The 18648-nt window shown below is 36.3% G+C and overlaps 1 protein-coding gene across 1 annotated transcript in view; it reads left to right on the top strand.

The window, feature by feature from the left end:
- FRRS1 (ferric chelate reductase 1) overlaps nt 1-18411 on the top strand; it is a 53769-nt gene extending 35358 nt beyond the window's left edge. The window contains exons 10-16 of the mRNA XM_001381821.4: nt 341-456; nt 3227-3313; nt 7460-7557; nt 8835-8893; nt 10750-10893; nt 15636-15697; nt 15776-18411. Of these exons, the coding sequence (XP_001381858.2) occupies nt 341-456; nt 3227-3313; nt 7460-7557; nt 8835-8893; nt 10750-10893; nt 15636-15697; nt 15776-15868 (659 nt within the window). The 3' untranslated portion in view covers nt 15869-18411. The remainder of the gene's footprint in view (nt 1-340; nt 457-3226; nt 3314-7459; nt 7558-8834; nt 8894-10749; nt 10894-15635; nt 15698-15775) is intronic.
- The last annotated feature ends 237 nt before the right edge of the window (nt 18412-18648 follow it).

Raw genomic sequence — 18648 nt, 5'->3', positions numbered from 1 at the left:
AATTTCAGGAAAACCAATTAATATACTGAAAGAATCTGAATTTATATAATATTCCACATCTGTGGCTCCATTTTTAGGAATGTTTATGCTCAGAATTGGTGCTTCCTTTCCTCATTATTCTTGAAAGGTTTGGGTCAGTCCAAAGTAATCATTGAAAAATGTAGTTTGGAAAATGGGTGTTTTCTTTTCCTCTTTTTTAAAAAATGATATTCACACTGATATTAATTGAGGGTTTTTTCCTATTCTTTTATGTGCCTGCATATTTGGTTTAGAAATTAAAAGCTAGTTTAGAAAGGAATCACAATGGCATACGTTGAGTGATATGTCTTCTCTCTGGCAGGTGCATTCATGTTTGTGGCCTGGATGACAACTGGGAGCATTGGTGTGCTGGTTGCCCGATTCTTCAAACCTGTGTGGTCCAAAGCCTTCCTCTTTGGTGAGGCAGCCTGGTTTCAGGTAGGCAGGAAGGAGTACTCTAGTAAGAGCTGTGAAATTAGTTTAGTGTTAGGAAAAAACTATTTTCTTCTGTGAGCTCCCTTTTGAGCTTATGCTGAATAAACATTAGTTGAAAGAAAAAGAGGTATTTAGCTTGAGAAAGGGATACTAGTAGAGACATGAGAGTGTTGTTTTAGTATCTGAAGCTTTATCCCTTGGAAGAGGGCTCATGCTTATTCTTTCTCCTTGGACTCAGAAGGCAGAACTAGCAGCTCAGTTGGAGTAGGGGTAAGGAGGCAAGGAGTCAGATTTAGGTTTAATAAAAGGAATGGCTTCCTAAAAATTCTTTGGAAGTTGAATGGGTTCATTTTCTTTCCTTCTTGGAAGCTGTTAAGCATTTTTTTTTAGTTGTGAACTTCATGGCTATTGGGTAGCCTACCGTCTTTGAAATTCTGCAAATCAGACTATTTTAATTGTTTCTAATATTATCTGGGACCTGATGTAATAGCAGCGAGCACTAGGTGCTCAAATGTGAGTTAAATTGAATTGGAAGGAATTCAAATAGCCAAGCCAATGGACTTTTTCAGTTCTCATCTTTGACCTATCTGTAGCATTTGAGTTCAATGAACATTTACTAAAAGATGGCTATGTGAAAAAGATGCAAAGGATAAAAGGATACAAAGATAAAGGTGAAACAGTTCTTGTCTTCAAGGAATATACATTCTAATAGAAACACACAGCAATAACTTTCCCCTCTAAATTTATTCCTCTACCTTACTTTACTATTTTTTTTTCCTGGTCCCACTATTTATCCTGTCTCCCATGTTTGAAATTTTGGTATCATCCTTGACTTTTCCATTACCTTCATATTTCATATTTAAGGGGTCACCAAGTCCTTCTTTTTTCAATTGTCAAATGAAATAATATTTGTGAGGTGGTTAGCAAAGTACTCGGCACATAGTAGGTGCTTAATAAATGCCAATTCCCTTCCTTCCCTCTTTTTACATTATCTCCTTTCTACTCATACTCTTATCACCTTATTATAGGCCCTCATTTCCATTCTCTAGAAATATTTCAGTAGCCTCCTAATGGACCTTCCTGTTTTTACTCTATCCTTTCTTAAACCTTCCTTTCTATCTCTGCAAGAACAACCTCTTTTATTGCAGAACTGGCTATCAATATCTCTGCTTATAAATCTTTAAAAAGCTCCCTGTTGCTTATTGAGCAAAGTTTAAAAGCCTTAACTTGGCATTCAAGGCATGTGTCATTGAACTCTAGTGATACTTTTCTAGCTTTATCTCATATTACTCTTCTTCACAAAGTTTAGTCTCTAGCCAAAGTAGACCAATTTTGGTTCTCTGAAAGATGCTCTGTACTCTATCACATCCATGCCTTCACCCACAATGCTCCTTATGCCAGTAATGCCCTCTCTCTTCAAAGTCTGAATCCTTATCCAACCTTTAGAGCTTTACTAAAATACCTCCCTTTTATCTATAAAATTATCATGATCTTCCCCATTTGGCCTCACAGAGCCTTTAAAAAAACTTTTCCATAATGAATGTTCAATTTTAAAACATTTATAGAATCATAGAGTTTAAGAGTTGGAAGGGATGTTAGCTACTGCCTGGTTCAACCCATAACTATAAAAGAATCCCAGTTATTTTTTTAATGATCTGTAAAATTTATCATAATAATAATTGGACTAGATCTCTAAGTCCCCTCCCAGCTCTGACATTCAGTGATATTGTTATTGTGAGCACAATCTACCTCAAGGACAAAGACCACATTTTTTATTTTCCCCAGTCTCTAACGTCCTGTGCAGGGCTCTCAGTGAAAGGTGCTCAGTGAAAATTTATTACTGTCAAAATCCTCTTTATTGTATAAAGGATATGAAGTCATTCACTCAGTCTTTGCTTGAAGACCTTCAAGTATGTGTGGGGTCAACACTAGCTCCAGAAGCAGCCCATTATAAGTCCCATTACTCTTAATCTTTCTTTCTGGGGTCAAATAGTACAAGCCTAATCCCTCTTACACATGATCATTGCTGAAGTACTTGAAGACAGCTCTCATTCCTTCTCTTCCTTTTTTCTTTTCTATATTGACCATTCTCAGCTCCTTCAAATGATCCTTATATTGCATGGAGTCAAGAGATACTTCACCAATGTAGTTGCTATCCTCCGGACACTTTCCAGTTATCAGAATCCTTCCTAAAATATGGTGCTCAGAAAAGAATATAATACCATCCATGGGCTCTGGCCAGGGTAGAGTAGAGGTCAACCAATTACCTACCTAATCCTGGAAGGTATATCTCTTCTAAGGCAGCCCAAGACCACATTAATTCTAACCAGATTCCTTTCCACACATTTTGGTTCTTTTTAATTATTTTTGCTCTTTTGCCAGCTTTCAGTGGACCTTTTTATAGCCTTGTAAGCCTATATTCCCTATCTAACTTAAATTCTCTTTCCTCACTCATAAAACTTTACTATTCTATCAAGGCTTATGTACCTTGTTTCTTCCTCATTTATGCTATTTCCTTTTACCTAGAATATCTTCATTTATCCTTTTTACCTCTTCAAATCTTAAACTTCCTATAATGACCTGTTCAAGGCTCACTTTTTTCATTAAATAGCTTTTCCACAACCTTTATATTCTTTACACCAGGGACATTTTTTACTTTTGCTGTCAAATGAACTCCGACCCACATGCATATCCTAGGCCAAGCTCTTCATGGATCAACATAATCTTTTACTTGGAAAGCTCTTTACATACTTCATTATTTTTATCCTTCTAGATACACCGAATTCTCATGCTCTGTACCTCTGGCCTCACGATTGTTGGCTTTGTACTTCCTTTCATATATAGAAAAGGCTGGAGTCGGGTAAGTCAAGTCAAGTCAACATGTATTTTTTTTAAAAGCATTTATTTGTCAAGCACTATACTTTCTGGAAATACAAATAGTGGTAGAAAGACAACTCCTATCCTCAAGGAGTTTACATTCTGATAGAGAATTTAATACTTAAAGGGAAACTGAAGAGGGAAGAAAGGGAGGGAAAGAAATAAATCTACCTATGATGTAGGACACAAAATGATGTTTGCTATCTGGATAATTTATGGCAAATCACTTAAGCTGACTTTCAGGTTCCTTTTCTGCAAATGGGGATATTAATAACTACACTACCTAAAACTTTCTGGGTCTGTGTAATAAAAAGTCTGAAACTTTAAAGTGCCATGTCAATTGCTATTATGAATATTTTTACTTGAATAATTGAAGAATCCACACCTTTATTAATAAGGATGGTGACCAGAGTATAGGCAGCATGGCAAAGAGATGGCCTATATCAATGCCCACATCATCAATATCCTAGCTTCCTCAAAGTATCAAAAAAAAGTTTATGGAAAAGAAGTTAGAAGATTTGAAAAGTTTTACTGTTCAGTGTCAAAGCAAAAGTCCTCATTATTGTAAATTAGAGTATAAGACCTGTAAACTAGGTGGATGTCATCTAGGGTGATGGAGAAATGATACTCTAAATTCCTTTTCAAAGAGTATTGTGGATCAGGAAGACAAACTATTGAAATAAAATATGATGAAAGCAGAGGAAGCAGATCAAGGGGGAAAAAAACCTTATTAAGGAAAAAAAAAGTCTCTTCCCCCGGCAAGCTCTCTCCTCCACTCCACTCCCATGAACCAACTCCCAGTCCCAGTCAAAGGTCCCCCCTTGGTATAGGATTGGTCCCTTTATAGACCAATCCCAAACTAGGAAGTAGGGGGAAAGAAACTCTAGGGCATGCTGGGGGATGTAGTTCCCCAGCACACAATTTTCTCAAAGTTGTAGAGAATGCTGGGGATTGTAGTTTCTCCAGCATACAGTCTTTTTTTTTTTCCTTTCAGAACCCACACTATTTCCTCTCTAACTGGTTACTATGAATTTTTGTGGAATGACATGAAAAGTAGGGCTTATTAGTAGGAAGATGGAGCACTGGATAGAGTGGAAAGAGCCCTGGGTTTGGAGTCAGGAAACCCTGAGTTAAAATGTGAACTCAGGGGGGCAACTGGGTAGCTCAGTGGATTGAGAGCCAGGCCTAGAGACTGGAGGTCCTGTATTCAAATTTGATCTCAGACACTTCCTAGCTGTATAACCCTGGGCAACCCCCATTGCCTAGCCCTTACCACCCTTCTGCCTTGGAACCAATACACAGTATTGACTCCAAGATGGAAGGTAAGGGTTTTAAATTAAAAAATAAAATAAAATAAAATGTGAACTCAGATACTTAATAATTGTGACCCTGGATAAGTCACTTAATCCACTGGAGAAGGAAATGGCAAACCACTTCAGTATCTTTGCCAAAAAAACTCCATGACTGTATGGCCCATGGGGTCATAAAGAGTCAGACATGACTAAATAGCAATAACAACATGTGCTATTAGTAACAAGTCTTAGGGCAATATATTCTACCACCATATTCCAGTTTTAAATAAATAAAACAAGAGTTGGGTTGCCATATTTGACTCTCTCATCCTATACCAGGCATTTGTTGTTTTTTAGTGTAGTAATTCATTATATAGAAGAATCTTGTGATTACTCTGACTTTAGGGACAAGAAGGACGAATAGTTTATTGTTATGCTAAGCAAGATGCATAGTCATTCATGGAGTATAGTTAGGAATTCATTTGAAATGTGGCATGGAAATGCAAAACCTTCCTTTTAGAATGTCTCAAGCAAATAGTTAGAACTATATCAAGGGTAGAATGATTTTGTCTTTGGGTATTAAATTAGAGGATATTTGAAGTCAGTTGTAGCCACACTGGAAATTAGTAGCTGGTTAATAAGTGTAAGTAGAGTTATTAGTGTTTTAGTTTGCTCCTGGCTGAACCCTGCCACTAGTTATTGGCATCAAACCAAGGGATGTCAATTTCCCAAACCATTGGCTTGAGCATCCATTGTTTCCATCCTTAAGTACTGATTTCACTAACCACTTCACACCGATTAGCTTTTGCAAAGGTTCATTACTTTTGAAGATGTGGCAAATACAAACATTTCCCCTAATACCTTGGGGACCCATTCTTAACCCAGTTTTTAAAGAACATTGTTCAGTGGTGTTCAGTCTTGTCTTCATGACCCTATTTGGAGTTTTTTTTGGCAAAGAAACTGGAGTAGTTTGTCATTTCCTTCTCCAGCTTATTTTTTAGATGAAGAAACTGAGGCAAACAGGGTTAAGTGATCTGTCCAATATCACATAGCTAATAAGTGTGTGAGCCCAATCTTGAACTCAGGAAGATGAATCTTCCTTACTCCAAGTTCACCAGATTCACTTCCTGATACACACTTCAAGATAAACTTCTTGGGATCTGGTTCAAAACATCATTCCTTAGGGTCACTCCTTGCTTCTTGAGGCACTAATGGTTGCAAACCCAGACTCTGAAACACTCTCCTGACCTTTTGAAACTCACAAGGTAATACTCCAATCTAGGAGTATGTTGTTTAATATTTAAACACCAGGATTTTGGGAAAAAAAAAATATATATATATATATATACATCACTTTTAAGCTCAATCTTCCTTATTAAAACTTCCTTAAATCTAGGCAATTAACAAAACAATAAATCAATCTCACAATGAAAATTTAATGATGGACTATTGTAAGCCAGAGCTGGTTCCAGCACACCTTTCTCCAACTTTTGTCATCCAAAACAGAAAGCCAAGGACTGAAGCTCTTTCATAGGACCACATATCCTTAGAACAGAGAAGGTCCTAAGTCTTCTCCTTTTGTAGCAATGTCACTGACCAGATATTGTAAGGGAAGGAATCATCTAGACACCTTGAGAGCACCAACATGAAGAGACTGAGGCAAAGAGACCTCTTGAAAACACTTCCCATTCCAGCTATATAATCAGTCAAAAAAGGCTCCTCCTAACAATAGGATTAGAAGACCAGAACAAGTTACAGAATGACTTTCTAGTCTTCCCATGATGGTGACCCTGCTGAAAACAGCCACCTTGACCTCTGAAGGAGGGAAATTTGCATGGCAGAACAGTTGATAGGGTGTGAGCATTTACCCACTCCCATTAGTACATTAGTTAAAATAGGAAATTACTTGTTTTTTCCTCTCTCCACTGTTCAGCAGTGGCCTTGCACCACTATTGTTGGATTCTTTTCTCCATACCCTCGCCTGCCCCTTTAGTGGTATCTCTCTGTCCTTCATGTAACTGGATCTTCATTCATCTTTCCTGAAATGTGGTTTGTGGGCTTTCCACTAAGTGCAAAAACTCCTAATTACAAGTCTGTTTAATATAGTCTGGTTGATTTATAGCAGAGTTGAAAGAACATTGCATAGAGAGTCAGAGGACATGAACTTAAGCCCTACTTACTGGGAGAAATGAGATTTGAACTTGAGTCTTCTTCTAGCTCTTTTCATTATGATCTACTTGATCAAGTTGACTTCTGAGGGGTCAAAGAGAACAAACTGCACAATGTAACAAGCCCCCAAGCATTGTTTTTCAATCTCAATGTAGCAGTGCCTGGAACATAGTAAGTAGTTAAAAATGCTATTCATTCATTCAGTCATTCTTAGGTCAGAGATGCTCTGTTAAGCCTTAGCTTAAGGTTTTACGTGAGGTCATGTAGCAACCTGTTTTAGTCCATCTGTCTGAGGTTTTAAACAGACAGACCCCAAATCAATCAGAGATGTCACTCTATTAGCAGAGCAGCTGCTGGGACAAGTTCACTTGTCCTTGGAAACTGAGATCAGGTCAGAGATGTCTCCTAAGAAGGGGGTTGTGGATGTCGAATACCAGCACCTAGACAAATGGGAAAGGAGAGTGGCTTGGTGCCAATGGGCTCTTTGGGAATTTATTGTAAAGTAATTTTTGGGGGGGGATTTCCAGAAGCAAATTGCAACATGAGGGTGGGAATTTTAATGCCGAAATCCTTGTGTACCCTCAGGGTGACCCATGGAATTTTTTTCATATTGAATTTTATTTGCAAGGGGACATAGTCGACTATGCTCATGATGGCTCTCTATTTAGGCAGCAGGCTATCATCCATACCTTGGTTGTGTTGTGATGATATTAGCAATTCTTCAGCCGTTTCTAGCACTTTTCAGGCCGCCATCACATGATTCAAGGTATGATGTTTCCATTTACTATTTTCTGAATGTAAAGGCCATTAGCTAGCAAAATACTGTAGAGAGGAGAGCAGATCATTGAAGGAGGGTTGGTGGCATCTTGATCTAGGAAGGCTTCTTGGAAGAGGCAAAACTTAGCTCAAACTCCATGATTAGTGGCACTTAAGAAACATGTACACATGATATGTGCATACATGTCTGCAGTGCTGGTGGTAATGGTGGGGAACAGTTTTTGTTATTTCTAGAATCACTTTCACACTAACACCAGAGAATGTAGCTGTGCTAGTGGATATTGATTTCACAATCAAATAAAAGGTTTTCCCCCACAATTAAAAAAAGTTATAAAACAATAATGCAACCAACAAAATATGCATTGTAGCTACTTACATGAAAAAATCATTTGATCACAATACAAAAAAATATTTACAATCATCCATATATACTCCTCAGTGTTTCATCAGGGTCTTTGATGCATTCATTTTCTCTACTTTGCCTCTCATGTGGCATCATTCTTATATGGCCATTCCATTATTCTGATTCCCCCCTCCCCCCCACTTTGTTTTATTTCATAAAGATATTTCCAGATTTTTTTGTATTCAAGGCATCTAGGTAACAGTGGATGGAGTGATGACTGTGTCAGGCACTTGTGCTAAGTACTAGGGGTACAAGGAGATTACAATCTAATATGGGCAGGGCAGGGGAAGAAATTATATATTTCAGACATTTAGTTGCTCTGAGACTCATTTTTTTTTCCTTTGTAGAATGATGTTAGGACTTGATGGCCTGTAAGATCCCCTTTTTAAAATCTATGATCCTATGATATATTACAATGTTCCATTGCACTAAGTACCATGATTTATTTAACCATTCCCTTACTATTAGACACTAAGTTTGATTCCATTTTTAAAATTAAAAATAATGCTATAAATATCTTTGATATGTTTTGCAATAATTTTAGGGTATGTTTCCAACAATGGGATCATGGGTAAATAGCAAACTAAAAAAATAATGGTGACCTTACACTGTATAAAATTCAGCAGCAAATTTGATCCACTTCAAAATTGTTTTAGAAAATTAGAGCTTTTAGATACTAAATAGCTTAGATAATAGATAGCAAATAGGTTTAGATAGTGCAAAGATTTTAGATGTTACCAATAATTAAATTCCTCAATGGAAAATTTGTATTTTTTCCCACAAATTTAATTATTTAAATAAATAATTGTTTAATTGTCAAATGTTAATTGTCAAGACTATAGGATATTTCTTTCTTTTGTTAGACGGTGGATATTTAATTGGACTCATTGGGGGACTGGCACTGCTGCTAGGATACTAGCAGGTAAGGAATTATGATGCTTTTTGTCATTGTTAATTGCTGCTTATTTTTATACCCAATTGCAGGTTGGCTTTAGTGATTTGTGGATGTGTTAGAATTGACATAATTGGCTTTTAAGAAGAGAGTAACAAGGAAATCCAGAAAGTATTTAGTAAGATGGCTCTTTCAGTCTTGCTCTCTACTATTCCGCCCAAGTAAAAAAAATGATTCCTTGTCCCTAATAAAGACCTCTTATAGCATTTACTTGTTTAATTCATTAATTTCTACATACTACTTTGAATTATATTAATTTATGAACATTTATCAGTTTCCCTTTGCTCAATCATAAGCTCCTTAGTAGTAGGGATTATATTTTACCCATCTTTGAATATCCCATAGTGTTCTTTGTTCATTTGTTAGGCACCTACTATGTGTAGAGAAGCATGCTGCTAGTTGTTGGAGAAGAACTTTAGTTAAGTCATGGTCCTTACCCTTGTGGAAGTGTCTGGTGAAGTTTATGGACCACTTCTCAGAAAGTTTTTAAATGCATAAAATAAAACATATAGGATTACATATTAATTATAATAGTTATCCAAATATTAAAAACATTTATAGATCCCTCTGAAATCCATTTGTGGACCTCTTAGGGGTGTATAGACTCAAAGTTTTTAACCTGATTCAATTTCTCCCTACTTTCCTCAAGTTGTTTCCAGCATAGCTATAGATTTTTAGGTCAAAGTTTCCCTCAGATCAGCTTATTCAAAATATTCCATTTTTAAAGTTTTACCTTTTTAGTTTTAAATAGGGTAAATGCTACCACATTCTAATTATTGTTCTCAGGTTCTCAGTGGGGAGAGGCATTTGGCCAGCAGTGCCTCATCCCAACCAGCCTAAAGATGTAGAGTCTGGGAGAGGGGAAAAGGAATCATGATAGCTATTTTCAAGTATGGGCAGAGATGTCACGTGAATTATTCTTTGACTTTTTTATTCTAGAGGGCAGAACTAGGATCTGGAAGTTGCAAAGAGACAAATTTAATTCAAATATAAAGAAAAATTTCCTCACTATCCAAAAGTCCAATGTATTCCTTGGGGATACTATAGCATCCTCCTGGTAGGAAATCTTCAAGCAGAGGACTGAAGACCATTTGTTAGACATGTAGTGAGAATTCTCTCTCTCTCTCTCTCTCTCTCTCTCTCTCTCTCTCTATATATATATATATATATATATATATACATATATATATATATATGTGTGTGTGTGTGTGTGTGTGTGTGTGTGTGTGTGTGTGTGTTTGCGCATATATATAGTTTGGACCAGATCCTTTCCAGTTCTGTGGTTCCATGCTTAAAGCTCAGAGACTTGAATTAAAATAATTTTCTTAGTCTTACAACAGAAAAATCTGAAGATTCTGAGGAAATGAATAGCTCTGTCTCATGAAAATTTGGGGGTTGGGAATCTGTGTTTTTGAGGAAATTATAATTCTCATAATTGTGTACATTTTGAGCAGGGCCATGCCATTGACATGGACCCATTGATGCTCATGTGAACTTGAATACTGCACTTCCTGTTTATATATACTCCACTGGGTCAGAGTAGCTGTATGATCTTAAGCAAGACACTTACTTTTCCAAAGTTCTAGACAGTTCTCTAAGATCATAAGTTACAGAAAAAGTCCCAACTTGTTTTCATAAAGGCAGTTTTCTATGCTGTTGAAAACACAGGACTAGTCCTTATCCCTATATACTCCATTTGTTTGTTTAATTTGTGACAACTTTGTTCCATTAAATATTTATCAAGGAAAAAATTAGATAGATACTTTAAAAAACCCTCTTACTATCAATGTTTTAATATTGTCAAATTGTTTTTGTTTTCTACTTAGTGGCAGCAATGTTTCTGGGTATGGACTTACCAGGACTCGATCTTCCCTCTCCAGCAAAAACTTATGCAATGATTGGATTTGTAGCTTGGCATGTTGGCACTGAAATACTCCTTGAAATACATGCCTACCGGCTCACACGGAAAGGTAAAACAATAGCCAAGCCACTTGAAAATTTGTTTATTCATCATAGTTTGTGAATACTTTTTTGGGGGAGGGTTAGGAAACATTGCAATAAAAATCCATTGATATCCTTATCCTAATGATACAAATCTTAGCATTGTTGAGTGGTTCCCCATTTCTTCAGCCCTTTAAGGAAAGTCATATCTTTTTAACTAATGATAGAATTTATATTAGAATTTTAGCTAGCTAGATTTGAGAATATGATTAAAATTACTTAAATTAGAGTTAGTGAATAAAACACACAAAGGCAACAACAGTGTGCTAAGGGACAGTGTGCTAAACATGTAATCAGGAAGATCTGGGTTCAAATCCTGCCTCTGATATTATATGACTAATGGGGAGTCATTTGGTCTCTGAGTTTTAAAAAAACACTAAAAGAATCTGTGTTATAGAGGGGTTGTTATCTCCTTTTGTAGCAGGATTTTCTACATCTGTGAAGTCACATGTCTTTGATAAATCGACATGTCTAGTGGAGAAATCTGAACAGTCTCTTAGGAATAGGGAACAGAGTACACCTTTGTGTGCTTTTAGTGTGCTTGAGCTCTGAGTGCAAAAAAGAAGAAATCTCAGGCTTTTTTCGAAATTGGAATGGGAGAAGGCATACAATCTATTTGATGGATAAATGGGTGGGATGAACTTAGATGTGCTTTTTAATCATCTGGTATAGGGTGTGGTGGTCCCTTCTAAACCCTAAGATTCAATGACACTATGAAGACCTTTACTCTATGAGGTGTTATGCCATGTTAAGAATGGGGAAACATCCACAATAATTTTCCATGAAGCATCAAACCGCTGCATTTTCCACCAGTGGTGCTGAATGGTGGGCATTCCTACTTCTTATCATTATCATCGTTGTCACTCTCATCCTCTCTACCTATTTCTCTGAATCCTAGTTTCTGTGCACAGTTTTTGTGGGATTTAGTGTTCTTTTTATTAATACATAGTAATATATAATACATGCATTAATACATCTGTGACTTAGTAGATTATTTCTTGAGTTGTATGGCTGAAAATAATCATCATGGCCAGTTTTCTGATGAAGAAGCCCTTTGATTTAATTTACTCATTTAATAATCAAATATTAATAGGTACCTATTATTTGCCAGTAAGGAGCTCATATCTTTATTGTGGAGAGGGGAGAGGAACAATATATAGAGACAAGTAAATATAAACAAAACAAAAATACAAACAATTTTTAGACAAGGGAAGAGAGGAGCCCTAGGGGGATCAATAAAATATAAATTTCTCAATAGCAAGATGTTTCATTTTGTTTTTGTATCACTAGCATCTAGTATGCACAGTGCCTGGAACATAATAGATGATTGCTTATTGATTAGATTGCAGTTAAGTGGTAGAGTAGAGTACTGGACCTATAGTCAGGAAGACCTGAGTTCAAATTGAACCTTAGAAACTTACTAACTGTATGACCCTGGGCAAGTCACTTAACCATGTTTGCATCAGTTTTCTCATCTGTAAAAAAGGGATAATAATAGCATTTCCCCAAGGTTGTTGTCAGATTAAAATGGGATATTTTAAAAGCACTTTGGAAACCTTAAAGCTCTATATAAGTGCTTGTTTTTATTATTCTACTACTACTACCATTATTGATTGATAGGTTTTATGAAGGTGGCATTTGAGGTGATCTTTAAAGGAACCTAGAATGTTTGAGGAGGAAGAAGTGAGGAAAACATACATATAGTCCAAGCATGGGAGTCAGTGTAAAGGCAGGAGATTTATCATGTGTAAATATGGGTTGATAGGAAAGGAAATAGTATGCATGTACAGAGTATAACAATCAGGTCACTTTGGTGAGAATTTAGAATTTTTAAGGAAAATAATGTGAAATAAGCCTGAAAAAGTAGACTTGAGTCCAGCTATGAAGGAGAGGTTATATTTTATCTTAGAGATAAAAGTAAACATTTGGAGTTTTTTTGAGGAGAGGAAAAATTGGTAAGATCACTTCCTTTATTATTTTTGCAAACATTTTATGTAATAGTGGAGTTAATTAAAAAAAAAAACTACTTGATAGAATTTACTTGTATATCCATGTAGTCCTTATTTGTTTTTTCTTTTGGGAGTTCATTTATAATTTGTTCAATTTCATTTTCTAAGCTTGAATTATTTATTCTTAATTTCTCATTGTGTTAATTTGGGTATTTATATTTCCATTCCCATCCATCTAGTTAATTTATCCATTTCGTTGGAATATAACTTGGCAAAAGAATTTCAAATAATTTTTTTGTCAGAGCTATGTTCTGGGAATAACAAATTTGCCAGTTTTATGAAGAATGGATTGAAAAGAGGGAGAGACCAGAAAGAGTCGACTTAGCTTAGATTGGACCGTGGACCACAGGATTCTAGTTTATTGTTAGGCCTCTGCTTCTTACCTTCCTAGGTTCATAGGACCTGCCAAGACTTGTGCTTTGCTAGTGTAGGATTAACACCATAAAGCTTTTAAGAATTCTTAGACAAAGCTACCATGATGAAACACTGAAGAAAGATTTAATAGAAGCGATTTAAATATACTCACGTGATTTAGAATTGTGGGATCTTGATGGAGACTTCAGAAAATAAATACCATTATTTATTATAATAAATAGAATAATATGTGTAATATAATATATTAATAGCAATATTAGAATAAGAATATTTCTTAAGTATTTGCTAAATTCCAGACACTATACAAGCATTGGGGATACAATATAATACAAGCAAGCAAACTAGTCCCTACCCTGAATAAGTTTATGTCCTACTGGGGGGAAAATAATATATAATGAGCAACTGAAAAGGAATTGAGTGAAAGCTGTATGGTTTGAAGCCAGTGACTGGGAACTGGGTGGGATAAGGTCAAAGTTCTTTTTGTCTTAGTTTCCTTATCTGCAAAATGAATGATAATGGCACTCTCCAAGATTATTGTTGAGGTTAAAATGAGATATTTTAAAAGCACTTTGCTGATGCTAAAAGCAGTATATAAGTGCAAGTTATTATTATTATTAACAATAATATGCTCTTGGGACCCAGGGATAGACTCCAAATTTCTGGTAGAGAGCAAGTTGAAAGGAAGGTAGGAATAGAGGTGATATGGTTTGGAGCTGCGACCTAGGAGTATATCTCTATTTTAGAGTTTATGGAGGGGAGTAAAGTATAAAGTGCCTGGGAAGGATAAAGAGGTATGCTTGTGAAGAACTTCAAATGCCAGAGAAAGGACTTTATTTTTGACCCAGGAGTTAAAAAGGCACCACTGGAATTTCTTGAACAGAGGGTAATAGGATCTGACTTATACCTTAGGAGTATCACTTTGTCAACTGAGTAGATAATTAAAATGGGGCGATTTGGATCAGGGAGACCAAGGGGTTGCTGTAAGAGTTTAAGAAGGACGTGAGTCTAAACTAGGGTGGTAGGCCATATGATTATAGTGGAGGAGATATCAATGAAAGATGTTAAAAGTAGAAATGCCAAAGTTTGACAACTGTTTGAATATGTAGAGTGAATAAGGAGTGAAGAATGACACTGAGTGAGGATAGCTGTGCCCTGGACAGTAGTAGGGAATTTTGGAAGAGGGAGTTTTTTTTATTTTTTTATTTTTGGAAATATATTTTGGAAAAGACGGTAAAATCTGTTTTAGAAATGTTTATTTTGAGATGTCTACAGGATGTTCAGTTTGAGATATCCAAAAGACAGTTGATGATGAGAGATTAAAGCGTTGGAGAAAGAAAAATATGAGAACTATATGCATTAAGATGTTAATTATATCCATTGGAGCTGATGAGTGAATTAAATGAGAGAAGATAGAAGGAAAATAAAAAAAAGGGCCCAGGACAGAGCCCAGGATTAGTTGGCATCACATGAATGAAGAACCAGCAAACAGAATTTTGAGAAAAGTGTATGCAGAAAGGTAGGGGAAGAACCAAGAAAGACAGTGTGACCAAAAATCTAGAGAATATCTAGGAGAAGGTAATCAGTAGTGCCTAACAATACAGAAAGGTTACAAGGGTTCAAGATTGAGAAAGAGCCGTTAGATTTTGCAATTAAGAGAGCACTGGTAACTTTGAAGAGAGTTGTTTTAGTTGAGGGATGAGATTGGGAGCTAGAATACAGAAATATTAGAAGAGAGTGATAGGTGAGGAAACGGAGGCATGTGTGTAGATGTGTTTCTCCACGAGTTTAGCCAAGAAAAGAGAGATATAATTTGGTACCTACTGGGTAGAGTAGGATCAGTTGATTCTTTTAAGGATGGGGGACACCTGGTTATTTTTGAAGGCAGCAACTGATGATTCTGTATTTTGTGAATCCCCCAGGAGGCTCACCTCATAGTAGGCAGGAGTAGGAAGAGCTATAGTTTGGGGAGTCAGATCCTGGTCAGCAGGAAAGAGGTGGCAATGCCAGGTATATCTGATGCTAGAGAAGTCCCTGTGGTGGTATCTTGCTATTAACTTAAGAATGAATCACTTATGAAGGCCTGGAGTGGTGGTAGAGATAGTAACAAAAGCCAAGAAGTAAAAGTCCAGAGGAGTTTTGTCATAAGACATACAGCTTAGACAGTTACTGGAGAAGATTTTGGGCCAGCAGGGTGATGGAAAGTAAGTGGTGGGATAAGAAGATGTATCACCAATCAGAAGCTCAGGATCTCAGAGATGAGAGGGTGAGGGAAAGTAGAAGAGGCAATGTTATTAAATCTCTTGATAAAATCCTATTGTTTTTGACAGTTCAAATACTAGAAGATGATAGGATTCAGATTCTTCAGTCATTTACAACTGCTGAAGCAGAGGTGAGTCCCTTTATTCTTCTTCATATAAGATCATCCTGCAAAGTGGCGTTTACTGAAATATATCCATTTCTCTTTCAGGGCCATGCATTTAAAAAGGTGGTTTTAGTCACCTATATCTGTGGAAATTTAGCTTTTCTCTTCATATTCTTATCTGCAATCAGCCAGCACTGATCTAACTTCCAACAGTGAGTGAACAAAGACAAACAGAATCTTGGACTTGAACAATGAGGAGATGATGAAACTTAATATCTGTATTAACTGCCGCCAATTGTTTCCTGAAATTTTAGTTTGGAAGATGAGTCAAGAAGGGATTCTGAACTAGGATCCCTGAAAATAAACCTTCAACAGTGTTTCCAGGACAATAAACATGTTATATTCATTTTCTACAGTCCTTTAGCTACAAGGAAGGTTATATACTTCAATGAACTGGTCCTCAAATTTTCTCTTAAGAGGTGAGCCTGGTCAAAAACAAAACACAACAAATTCGGCAAAGAACCTTTTGTGCCCACCCTGTATGAAACAAAATCAAAATCCAACTCACTTTTAACTTTTGGAGAAAAGGATGTTCTATTGAGGAAGATGAATTCCTGATTGAAAATTATGCTGCAATAAAAAAAATACATGATTTTTCATGAATCCACCTCAACAATCTCCTTAGCTTTTCTTAAAATGGGAAGCTATGTGGTTGGTAGAAGATTTTTGAACATGGTAGAATAACCCATGTTCTCTGTGACTTATCTTTGTTGTTGTTCATTCATTTCAATTATGCTTGATTCTTTGTGACCCCATTTGGGGTTTTCTTGGCAAAATACCAATGAGGTTTGCTATTTCCTTTTCCAGTTCATATTACAGATGAGGAAACTGAAACAAACAACATTAAGTGACTTGCCCAGGGTCCCTACCTTTCTGCAAACATTTTTTCAATTATGTTTGCTGATTCTTCATCCATGTCATTCCAACTATTCCTGGTAGTGTCAAGGACCAGATTTGAACTCAGGAAGATGAGTCTTCCTGACTTCAGACCCAGGCTTATTTTAACTTCTGTGGTAAAATGGAGGCAAGAGAAAAAAACCATCATGGGTTTCATTTAAATTCCTGTCCCAAGCATTTTATGTCCTTGTGCCAAAAAACCCGATAGCTCATGAAATGTCTAGTTCTTCTCTCTTGGTCTAATGGAATTCTTTAAAGAGCTTGAGGAGTAAAAAAGAAACACAGACTGTCCCTTTTAACTCTAACCTGTGACTCTTACTGAGGGTGATGAAGGCAAAACTCACATGGGCAAATTGAATCAAAAGAATATTTGTGCAAACTTATGTCTCACATCCTCCATTTATTTCCTTCCTGAAATTAAAAAAAATAAATGCCTCAAACTGGATTGCCTTAGAAAATTTGGAAACTTGTGGATTGAGGCAGAAAATGCCACTTTTCATGCTAATTTGTTTTTGATTTTATTGTCTCTTCTGGTGGGACATTAGCAGGTTCCAAAGTTGCCATCATGCCTTCTAGCCACTGCGTGGTGCTATAAAACCAGAGACTTCCATCTTTCTTGTTTTGGTGCTCAGTGATTCAGACTGATGCTTTCATACTGATATAATATAAAAGCATTCAGTTTGGCAGCTATTCCTTTCTAAATGTATTTAAGATCAGTTTCTTTGTTGGGGGTGGGGTTACATTTGTTGGGATGAGGAGAGAAAGAGAAAGGAAGGGAGGGTTGCCATTTTTTCTATTTTTAGATGTTTACTTAGGGAACCTATAGCAAATCAATGAAACTAGCCTGAAAAGGGAGGAACAAGATGTCGCTAAAACATTCTTTTACAAAATAGGTAGAGGTGCTCATAAGTGATTTTAGAAGTCCTGACTCCAGGTCTGGTGCTCTACCCATTACACTACCTAGGTACCCTATTGGTTGTTAGTACATGGTCATGAGGCAGTTATTAGCATTCAATTTTAAATGATGTTTCTCTCAGTGTTTTTGTTAATATTAAATTTCTTGTCTGGGTCATTGCCAATCTCTACTCCATCCAAGAAATATCATAAGATGAACTTATATTCTGTTTTTTCTGGATAAAATAGTCTATTTTTTTGTAAGTGTGCATGAATCAAAAAAAAAATTAAAGGGTTAACCATGAATGTCCTGTCTTTCTAAATGCAGGATTTTTATTTATTTACTCATGTGGTCTAAGTATTTCTTTTTTGCCACTTTGTATTGTTAGTTTTGCTATTTAAAAAGGCAGCACATAGTAATATAAATGCATGATAATTTCTTTTCCTGCTCTTTGCTGGTAGTAAGGATTTGTAGAAGAATGAATTTCTCGTTACATTTTTTATTCTCAATCAAAGGTGGAAAAGTCACTCAAGGGGGAAGAAGAACTTTGAGTGTGTGAGTGAAGAACTGCAGCAGCTGTGAATTCTCTAGCCAGTTTTCTTCACCTAAGGAAAATCACTCTAACTCTTTTATTGGGGGAGGGGGGGTGGATTGTTCCATCTATTGAAATACTTTTATGATACAATTCTATCTGTGCTAATGTTACACTAACAATTGCATTGAAGTGCAGAGCTGCACTGTGATGTATTTCTAATTTCATGCTAATGGAAAAAGTAAGAATTATTATTTCTCTTAATCAAAAAGATCTCCTTCGACTCAGATTTTGTGCTCATCTTTTGTGTTTATCTTTGTCTTCATTGCTGTAAAGTATAATAAAGTCGTAAATTCTGTTTTTGTTTTCTCTTATTCACTCTACTCACTCCCAGACTCCTTGCTCATACCAGTTCCAGGGCTATAGATACCAGTTAGGGAGTAGCTGGCCTGTTACTCAGTTCTTGAATCAAATTCATTTTAAGACTACTTTCTATCAGCATGTTACAAGAGACACAGAAATCTTTAAAACTAGACAGCTTAGTTTCTAAAATTTCAAAATAGGGAGGCATTTAAATCTGAGGGATTGGCTATT

Source organism: Monodelphis domestica, chromosome 2 (assembly GCF_027887165.1).
Source record: "Monodelphis domestica isolate mMonDom1 chromosome 2, mMonDom1.pri, whole genome shotgun sequence".
Classification (NCBI taxonomy): Eukaryota; Metazoa; Chordata; class Mammalia; order Didelphimorphia; family Didelphidae; genus Monodelphis; species Monodelphis domestica.
The sequence above is the reverse complement of the archived record's forward strand: the minus strand, read 5'-3'. Positions and strand labels throughout refer to the sequence as shown.